Source organism: Engystomops pustulosus, chromosome 2 (assembly GCF_040894005.1).
Source record: "Engystomops pustulosus chromosome 2, aEngPut4.maternal, whole genome shotgun sequence".
NCBI lineage: Eukaryota > Metazoa > Chordata > Amphibia > Anura > Leptodactylidae > Engystomops > Engystomops pustulosus.
This window is the reverse complement of record NC_092412.1, coordinates 107,279,040-107,290,246: the sequence shown is the minus strand read 5'-3', so window position 1 is coordinate 107,290,246 and position 11,207 is coordinate 107,279,040. Positions and strand designations below refer to the sequence as shown.

At 36.7% G+C, this 11,207-nt stretch overlaps 1 protein-coding gene across 3 annotated transcripts in view; it reads right to left on the bottom strand.

Moving 5' to 3' along the window:
- Positions 1–1,629: 1,629 nt before the first annotated feature.
- The window catches only part of GK (glycerol kinase), a 41,331-nt gene continuing 31,753 nt past the window's right edge, over positions 1,630–11,207 (bottom strand). For 2 of the 3 annotated variants that reach the window (XM_072135902.1, XM_072135903.1), the window contains 2 exons: positions 7,336–7,422; positions 1,630–3,392 (listed from right to left, as the gene is read on the bottom strand). In XM_072135902.1, the coding sequence (XP_071992003.1) occupies positions 3,379–3,392; positions 7,336–7,422 (101 nt within the window). In that variant the 3' untranslated portion in view covers positions 1,630–3,378. The remainder of the gene's footprint in view (positions 3,393–7,335; positions 7,423–11,207) is intronic. The other variant, XM_072135905.1, reaches the window with a different exon arrangement.

The following is an 11,207-nucleotide window of genomic DNA, read 5'->3' as shown; positions in this document are numbered from 1 at the left end:
ACTGGTTCGAGCTGATAGAAAGGCAACAGTGACTCAAATCACCACCCGTTACAACCAAGGTAGGCAGAAGAGCATCTCTGAACGCACAGTATGTCGAACTTTGAGGCAGATGGGCTACAGCAGCAGAAGACCACACCGGGTGCCATTCCTTTCAGCTAAGAACAGGAAACTGAGGCTACAATTTGCACAAGCTCATCGAAATTGGACAGTAGAAGATTGGAAAAACGTTGCCTGGTCTGATGAGTCTCGATTTCTGCGGCGACATTCAGATGGTAGGGTCAGAATTTGGCGTCAACAACATGAAAGCATGGATCCATCCTGCTTTGTATCAACGGTTCAGGCTGGTGGTGGTGGTGTCATGGTGTGGGGAATATTTTCTTGGCACTCTTTGGGCCCCTTGGTACCAATTGAGCTTCGTTGCAATGCCACAGCCTACCTGAGTATTGTTGCTGACCATGTCCATCCCTTTATGACCACAATGTACCCAACATCTGATGGCTACTTTCAGCAGGATAATGCGCCATGTCATAAAGCTGGAATCATCTCAGACTGGTTTCTTGAACATGACAATGAGTTCACTGTACTCAAATGGCCCCCACAGTCACCAGATCTCAATCCAATAGAGCATCTTTGGGCAGTGGTGGAACGGAAGATTCGCATCATGGATGTGCAGCCAACAAATCTGCGGCAACTGTGTGATGCCATCATGTCAATATGGACCAAAATCTCTGAGGAATGCTTCCAGCACCTTGTTGAATCTATGTCACAAAGAATTGAGGCAGTTCTGAAGGCAAAAGGGGGTCCAACCTGTTACTAGCATGGTGTACCTAATAAAGTGGCCGGTGAGTGTATATTGGAACCATGATGAACCACCTTTAAAGTTAAAGATTTTATCTTTGACTTCTCTTATTGAGGTTCCCTATATTCGTTAATTTAAAGAAAATCTAGCATCAAAATCCATCACGATAAACCAGGGACACTTACTCATAAGATCCAAGCACTGTGGTAATCTTCTTATATTTGTAATCCAGTGGTATGCTAATGAGGCTGAGTGGTAAGGAGAGAGAAGGAGGAGGGCTCCCAAGTGAAAAGACATCATTGAGAGGCTCTGAAAACAGCCCACAGAACCAACATAATATTTAGACTTTATGCCGCTTCCAGGCACTTCCATCATTTACACCCCCTATTTGTGTCATCAGGTTATTGCTTTTGTCTAGCAGTGGCCTTTCCTCACTAATAACATGTTCAGCAGCAGCTCCTGTTCACTAATAAAATGTTCAGCAGCGGCCTCACTTCACTAATAACGTGTCCCAGCAGTGGCCTTGCTTCACTTGTAACTGAACCTCGGCAAAGGCCGAGGCTTGCTTGTGTACCTCCCTGCATGTTTGTTTGCTAAATAAAGGACGACTTACCTACCTTTTGGAACTGGTGAGTGCCGTTACTTTTTTTCTACTGTACCTTTCTACTGTAGGTGGGGTGGTGTGAGAGGCGATGCGTGTGCCCCGTTTTCCATGGTTGTTGGGACAACCCTCCCCTCACCAGCCATGGATAGACATATATCAGTCTGTATGGATACTGCACCAAGTCCTCTCTCATTACATATATATTAAAAACAAGCACATAATAACAAAAAAGGCTAAAAACGGTATTTATTGGCATCAGATTACAATATATTCCAAGCAGCAATTGATAAGATTTCTTTCCAGGGATAAAAGAAAGCTGTCCTGATTTTATGCATGTACCTTATTTTATCATAGCGAACTCCAACAATTTTTTTTAATTTTTTTAGGCGATACAGAGAACTCTTGTGGGTTGTCTTCTCCCATACCTAGAAATGCAGTTCAAGGTGAGAAAAACTGGTACATGACCTTAGTAGTTCAATCTCAATGCATTTCTCTAAAATGTGATTCTCTAAATATCTACAGAACTAAAGAAAGTAGATCAATATGCTCATATTTTTTTTTTAATGGTTGCAAAGCCAACATCAATCATTTCTTTCCACAATACAACAATTCTACACAAACTGAAGAAGATTGACTGTCTAGAAGGTTCACTCCTTATTGCTTACATATCAAAGAACATAGTGACCAACTAATTGTAACAAAACCTTTGGTTGAAAACATGCAGCATTGAAATAGATTATCCTGCATCGAATTGTATTTTTAAGTACATAGGTGGTTTAACATTACTGGTCTAGAAGACTTGTAAAGATCAAAGATTAAAGGACATCTACCACCAGGATTAAGGTTTATAAATCAAGCAGGATCTGTTTCTTTATCTTCTTATGCCCTTGTCTTTACAATAAAAAGGATTTAAACATTATGCAAATTAACTTGAGGGGCCCCAGACTCAATAGCCATCAATAGCCCTCTGGCACATTTGCATAATTTTTATAACTTTTTTGTCATAAAAACAAGGTTTAAAAAGCTAAAAGAAGAGCAGATCCTGACAGAGGAGACACACAACAGCAAGTCAGTTTGCTTCCTGGTGGTTGATGCCCTTTAAACTATATAGATATTAGGCTCTGTTCACACAGTTATTATAGATACCATGACTTTTATAATATAGGAATACCTAAACCAGGCTATTTTAGCCATGAAAAACATCTAAACCTTGAAGCAGTGTTATATAGTAATAGGGTAAAAAAAGCCTTATTAATGGTGGAAAACGAAATGTTTTGAAAGAAGTCAGTGACAGGGCAATGTGTATAAACTATTTTATTTTTACATCTATTTCAAACAATGAAATGCCCATCAAAGAAACTGTATCATTCCCAAGTGATACATGGTACCAGTAATTCATTATGGCTCTTCACCTACATGATAAGATACAGGACAATAAAATGAAGAACCGTACAAATAAACAGCCTTTGGAATGTAAAAGGCACAAATGTTATAGAAGAAATCAAGTTGTAGCAAATATAATTATCTGTGCCAGATAAAATACAAGATTGTTTAACTTAACTTGCAAAAAACTTACAGCTTCATCAAAAAATATCTGTACATATTTCTCAATCAGTCGTATGTGATATCAATAATTCCAATAATTAGAAAGTGCAAATAAATCCTCAAGTAATTTGTCATTTATCAATGAGGTTTGGATTACCTTCATTACTATCTTCGCAGAGATAGTAAGAGGTTCTTACAAGTATGACTGTCTGTAGCAGAATACATCTCATGCACATTACATAACAGGTAAATCAGCCTTAGGAGCCATATTCTGCTAGAAACAACATTTACCGTAACAGGAGGAGGAGAAGGATGACGACTTAAATTTTACTTATATAGGTGTCAAATCGTATCAGACTAAAATTATTATCTTGTTGTCGACCAAAAATCCAAAAAATCCCAGCAAACGTAAAAATGTGTAGAATTAACTTCATTTGTCAAGTCCTAAAAGGATAAAGAGACAATAATACAAATTAGAAAAAAAACATTAAATATAAAATGATATATCTTAAGGTATAACATGTATAATCTATACAGAGAAGTAAGACTATCCAATCACTTTATTTGACCAAGTCCATTACTGGATATTTGTAAAAAGAAAAAGTCTGTTTTAGGGTAGAGTTTGTATACTTTTAGAGTGGCTATAAGCTTTCAAAGGCTGTTGACAAATGCTTATATTGTAAACAGCTGCTTTCCCAACCTTCATTATGACTCCATGCACATGGCACATACGTGGTTTGTGCGGGGAGATGGGAGCAGAAGACCAGCTTGACTTTGCTGATCCTGCATGTTGAAATTCGGTCTCGGCATCCCAATACACATAAGATAGAGGATAAGTCCCACATAAATCAAGGGGTTCATACAATTTTTATCTGATGTATAAAGAGCTTTTAGTGCTTATACAATACAATGTGATGCCCAATTTATTTATTTATTTATTTTTTTAAGACAAAAAGCAGCTCTACTGACCTGCAACTAAGTATGTACAGAATAATAGTACATGCATTCAGTTATTTCGTTATTTAGCAACGGATAATAACAATAATGACATGGTTAAAAAGGGAATGTTAGGGCTTTTAAAAATATTTTATATCCGGCTTGGAGGCTATAGAAACCTATACTCACCTCCTCCAGCGCTCCCATTCTCACACTGTGTAGCCAATCCTAGCTGGCCTCTGTTTGTTCACCACTGCTGCCTATAGAGGCAGACCTCTAAACAAACACAGGCCGGCTATGATGGGCTGCACTGCAGGAAAACCAACGTGCCAGAGGATGTGAGAATACGCTTTATTTAGTTTTATAGCCCCCTCTCCACGCCATCATTTAAAAAAAGCCTGGACAACCCCTTTAAACAGCGTAAAGAGTTAAAATAAGGATAGAATAGCAGTTGAGTTGAACCCAGAAATGTCAGTCTATTTAACTGTATGTCCATGTACCATGCTCATTTGTGAAGCTTCTTAGAGGGCGTTTATAAACTAAGTGACCCATCACCCTAGCAGCAGCAGCAATAGAAATTCATATGTGCATGTCCTTATCCACAGAATTCCCCCAACTAGGCATTATAGGGTTCATATGTATCTGTGTAATCTGTGTGCGCTATATAAAGAATTATTATTATGTATATTTGATAACATATACCTTGTTATGATACATATTTTCACCATTCATCATGTTTGGTCTTGGTCTAGGTGGGATATACACCCCATAATTTTAGTGGGTAGTGTAGTTGGCGGGCTGCAGCCCTACAGGCTTGCCTCATGGTGTCATTTGCTGGCCTTAAGCTTTTTAATTGATTTTAACCTCTGTAATGTTTGTTTCCTTTGTTCAAAAAGTATTTGTACTATACATATAAGGGGACATTTATCAAGGTAAGTAACTGCGATTACTGCAGTTTTCTGGCATAGAAGCCCTGATCTAATTGCAATTACTTGCGAAACACCAATTATTTTCCTTTCACGCTTTCTTCACACATGGGGGGGGGGGGGGGTATGGCCGGAGTTCCCAACGCCGTCCCACCAAAGAACAACTGCATGGTTTATTCATGGTGTGAGTATTTTAGGTTATATTCTTCTCTCCCTTCTTGTTTGTATACCAATGGTATAACCTGACAGCAGCCTTGTTGGATTTATTGGAATGGTGCCCGCCGTTTATTGGCTCTCTAAAATCTGGCAGTGACCTGAAAAAGTGGAACGTGGCAGAGCTCAAGTATTACTTCAGTAATTCCTCTGTTTCACAGATTCTCCCATTTTTAGATTACAAAAACAGTGGTCTAAGTATTTGTTGTTCTGCTTGTTCTGTATTTAGAGTGTTGGCAATTTTCAGTTTAATCACTTTTATAAAATCTGTTTTTGATATTGTATTTCTCCTAACTACATGATAAGGAGGACTGCCATATTTCCTCGAGTAAAAGTTCTGGTAAATGGTTAAAGATATAAATTACAACAGCAATGGTCTGGAATCAAATCAATGAGGTGTGGAGAGTTTTGTAGGCATGCATTGTGCAAATTGGTGGTAGTGACATCATCACGGTCAGTATTTTCTATAGAAGTGTTAGTGAAGAATAGTGTAATCCTGTTATGTCAATAAATGATGGCTACAGAATTAGCAATTGTCAGAAGTATTGTTGCTAGGGCAAAAATGACAGAGTATCATCCTTTATCATTTTTATCAAGAATAGGGAAAGAAAATATTTATTTAATAAATCATCAAAAATACCTAAAAATATGTTTATTCTAAACTTTTTTTTTTTTTTTTTAAACATTTTCTGGTGACTCCTTACTTTTAAAATTTAATTTTTGTTTAAAAAAACTGTGACTTAAGTCATTTAACTTGCCACCTACAATATATTCCATAAGGAATATTTCTAGTAAGAAAGTATCGCAGGTTAGACTTAATTAGCAGTAATCTGTCCCAGCGTTTCATAATGAAGGTAGTAATTAATACACATTTCCCTAATTACAAAGAGCTTGTCTTTTGCATTTGAAGTAAATTGAATGTGAAGGACAACTGGTAAACCTGATTACAGCTACAGTATACCCAGCACCTTACTAGTGTAAAAGCATAATTGTATTTCTGCACCACAGACTGCACACTGAATGCTGGACTTCAATAACAAGCTCTACACATTTCTATCTTCTGGCACCATCATGTGGCAACTGGGTGTCAGAACAACAACACTACAACTATACAATTGTCTCTACCATTCTATAGAAATATAAGCATTTCCTTTCTTAAAAGGTCCACTTTGAAGAAATAATTAACTTAAATAATATTTAAATTAATGCTCCTAAATCTAAATAGTGCTGTTAAATGATTGTTATGATGACTTGTGTCCTTCAGATTTCCTCATATTTCTATTGCCTGTGGTAACACATAGGCTTCAAGCAAATGAACATAGTTTTTGGCCAAGTGTGATCCGTTGATTCAACAGATATCATATAGGCAACGGTACTTCAACAAGCTCATACACACAGCACGATTTCCACAGGGACATGGGCGAGTCAAACGGCTCTGGTTGCAAAACAAAGAGCTTGTTGATAATTCCTGCCTGGGAGTTTTTTCTACCGTCTACTGTGGATCCGTTGTTTGTGGGCCTAGAAAGCAAATGATCATGTGCTGGAAAGGATACGCGGTAGCTTGGTGTTAATCTAAATCAAGTAATTTTCATTACCCAAGAAACAATAGGAGCAACAAAAATTGTTCAAAAATGGAGATCTCTTGAAAAATACACATTTGATCAAAAAACAAAAAATGGGACAAATATTTCTTAAGAAAATCTATCCAATATTATTAAAGTTGACCCTGTATTTTCAACCCTGGGGAGGGGGGGGGATCTAATATTTATGGAGAAACTACATTCAGCACAAGCCTGGTACAACAACGTGTAAGCAGTAGTTTTTGACCCACTTCAGGCTACTGATTTAATGCGAGTTCCCTTGCCCCTCACACATGCCAGAGCTTAATTATCTAAAGTTTCCTTCTCTCTAAAGATGGGGATTTTTCTATTTGCCTACAAAGTTATCAATATCGAATGCTCTACATTAAGTGCCCGAATTTGGTAACATTGGATAACTTTTAGAAACATAATACATCTCTATTTTTAGATTTTGGATCTGATGGGTATTTATCGAAATATTTAGATTTTGGTGACTACAGCTCCATCTATCACCATATCCAAAAAAACTAAAATTAGGATAAAATAAAAATAAGAAATTAATAAATGGATGTATGGATTTTTATGGCATTTTCTAGATTTGTCTTCCTTTTAAGAAATGCATATGTATAAAGGAGAAATCAAAGTCTAAAGCATTGAATGATTAACATGCTTATTATATGGGACAACAGATAGACCTTGAATTGAAATCTGATCAATATAATAAAAACTAACCTGTGATGTACTTTGCTCCGATTAACATTACCATGCTACTCACTACATAAAAGCCCAGAGGCAGACTAGAGAAGATACTAGAGTCACCTGAAGACATCCAGCGGGAGAGGATTCCATTCAAGCAAGACAGAAAAGGAAAAAATAAAAAAACAATTGGATAATTGGTGTTATGAATCAATAAGGACAGCAGGACAATTAAAAGTAGTGACAATTAATTAAGCAATGGAGATGTGTACACATCAGCACAACAGAGCAGTGTAGCAGGGTATAGGTGAAAGCCACCAAGCATTGCAACAGCAAATCAGACTTATATCCCAACAGTCTTCATTATGCCATGGAGGATAAATGGAGACTTATTATAACACAACTGTACAAATGTAACAATCTTGCCATTGCTGCAAATAATTTACATAACCTGTGATCTTTGACTTTAGGTTTTCCGGTAAACTACAGCTGCAATGAAAACCCATACAGTTACACTACAAAGTCCCCATTGTGCCCCAGCCTAGGGCAGCAGCTTGGTTGTGGTATTACCAATTATGTTGTGCATCAAAGGTCTTAATGCTTTTTCCTTTTTTTATTTACTGGTGGATGTTCTCCATACAGAGTGATTTGATAAAGCAGGCATACAAAACATCTGCAGAATATCACTTTACATGTTGTGGTCAGATAATGCAGGGATAAGTTACATGGGATGAATACATTTTAATTACTAAACAAAGCAAGTGTTTAAGCCTGATCTTACTGCCCTGCAATGCACAATTCCAGCATCGACTCGTTCTGTGTAAAAACATTGTGTTCTATAGAAGGAAGTACATAAACTTGTCCGCCAACGCAGTCTACCGGGCACTTCTACTTGAACGAGATAATGCAGGAAATTTCCTTACAAACAATTTTTAGAGATAGTTTAGTGGTCAGTAGATACTTCTGCTGGACAGTAAGTATTGTTTTGTCCTCACATGTCTTTGGTTCTTTGAAATTCATGGTTTTAATTATGTACAGTGACTTTGAATGGGCTGTGGTTCAAGTCATATTCCTGGCTTTGGCAGGGTGTAATAGAAGCATTAGTTTTGGGGGCCTGGGTGCCTTTAAAGAGAAGACTCTTCCAGATTCCATCAAGCCTAAGGTTTTGTGAGCTACAGAACCAGACATACAGGGAAGTTAAAATAAAGGCAAAAATCGGATCTTTATCTGCAGCTTGCACTCCCAACTATGTATTTAGCCATCTGTATCTCTGGTTATGTAGCTCACAGAACCACAAGCATGATGTGATCTTTAAGACAAGATCTTTAACTTTAATATCACACAAAGAGCGGTTTCTAAGTAGTATAGAACAGAAGATAGGGGCTTCTGAAATGGCATTAAAGTCTTAGTTGCCTGACTTTGTAAGAAGATTTTTAATTTACAGGTAAAACAAGTAAGATTTCATATAAAAGAGGAAATTCTATAGCCTTCCTCTGGGGACAGTAGTTTCGTGGGGCAAAACATGGTGACAGGTTCTCCAAGTAGAAGCTGTAAAAGAGCCAGCACTCACTGCATACGGCACGGGCTCCTGACTCCAGCCCATAATGCCCTAGTGCACATGTCATACATGTACCGTGGATGTTGCCAAGAGGTTAAACTTTTCACATTATTCTCAATTGCCCAAAATGTAGGCTGTGACTTAAGCATTACTTATGACCACATGGTTACAGGAGAGGAGAGAAAAATGTTGTTCTGTCAACTTAAAATAAAATATCTTTATGTTACTGAAACTATACAAACTGAAAATAAAACAGCTACCTCACCAAAAGAAAATGAATACAAAAATCTGATTGTGGTACCAACAGTTTTTTTTCACAAAAAAAAGTAAAATTTTATTCTATAATTTTAATAAGCCATTTAAGTTTTTTGGATGATATGCATCAAAGGCACACGTGTGCTTAAAACAGGCACCAAGTCGACAGCATTGATCTACTTATCATGGCGCTGCACAACATAGTTTGCTGTAAGTTAATGGTGGCCAGCTCACAGATAAAATAAATGGTGCATGAGAATTTATAAAGGCAGATCTTGAGAAGGAAAAATCATCTTATAAAAGTACTAAAGTTGTAAAATATAACTCGTAGGCAGAAGTGATGTAATTGAATTTGTACCAGGACATCATTTAGGGCAAGAAGGAACATTACACAGGTCACCTGGGAACCTCCCCTGTCACTAATAGATAGCTTTAAAACAGTTAAGTCATAAGATGTTGCTGCAGGACCAATTTTGCATGCCATCAAAATACAGTGTGTGGCTGTTAAAGGGTTAAACATTTTGTGGGTGCCCTTTTGACACACTGTTAGAAGAACTGATTTCTTGGTTTTCTTTTTTTGGCTTTAGCTCCATTAACAATTATAATATAATTTATCATAGCAATATTAAGCGTCTTCATTTTAAGCTTAGCAGGATAATGGATTTGCACAATAATGTGCTCATTACCAGGAAATTATTAGCAGTTGGAGGGAAATCTTCAGTTCAACATAAACAGCTTATATTTACAGATATATTGAGAAAGAATAAAAGGACTGGCTACGTGAAAAATGGATCATTCTATTCTATAGAAAGAAACATGTACATATTATTAATAGTACTGCTATATTTTGTTAGAGCTAGTATCAGTCATTGGGGTTTGTCTATACTTCACTCTATATGGTTTGCTGATGAGTCAGCTGGAAGAAGTAATATGAAGGAACCCTAAATGTGCTAATGTGCTGTTCACATTCAAAACCTGCCATATCGGATGATATTCTTAAAGCATACTCCTCTACATATTTTGCAAATGTGTTTTCATTATTTTAAGGGTCTCTGTCAGCAGTTGTTACACCAATAAACTAACGGAACCCTCAGGTAGGGTATGAAATGACCTTTCTAGCATTCCTTATTTTATGGGAAACATTGTCCAAATACCTATAAATTAGCTTGGAAGAATCACTTTTAGACAATCAATTTCCCAATCATGCTTTACAATAGAGGACATTCTCATTTTTATAGCAAATCATGGATATATCTGCAGAAGGGAATTCATTTCAGTCATATAGTGACTCTTTTCATTTGCATGAGACTTTGAAGGAGAATATTTTTATAAATGATTTTCTAAACTTAAGAGGAATGCTTAAAATAATATTTCATATCAGACCTTAGTGTGTTGTTAGTTTAATGCTGTAAAAGATGGTGAAATACCATTATTAATGTTTCCTAGTATAGATTTAGTGAACAAGGCCATTCAACTAGGCAAGATCATGTAGGAACATCAGATCAATGTGCCTATTATATCATTTAGTGCCATTGAATGGCAACAAAATGCAAAAAGTTTTCGGATGCAAACCATTTATAATGTCTTTTCTGTGTAGGGAACCTTATGAATGTAATACTGTAGTATTATCTAAACTAAAACCGAATAGATATTACATGATTAGTGACACTACAAAAGGGCAACTAAAAGATAGAGAACAATAATGTAACAAACCAACTCATGCTGCATTTTCTGATATTATATCAATACTTTGAATGTAATTATAGGCTATTTTATAACTTGGAGGGACAGTCAGTTAAATATTATAAGCTGTATTTGGTCTTCAAATTATTGCTCTGCTTATTTAAAGCATAAACGCCATTTGAGATAATTTTTAATATTGTGTGTGAAGGGATGTGGTGAACATTTAATTCTAATGTAATTCATTAACAAGTGCATCTTAGTTTGTAAAAGAAAAAAAATGCAGCTACTCCCTACACAGGGATCTATATTCCAGCCTGTACAGTGTGTGTCTATGGAGGCTGCATTAGCTCACATCTATTCTCCCTGTGTTTGGTTAAACAGCTCTGGCAGTGAGGAATAACCCCTTTACTTT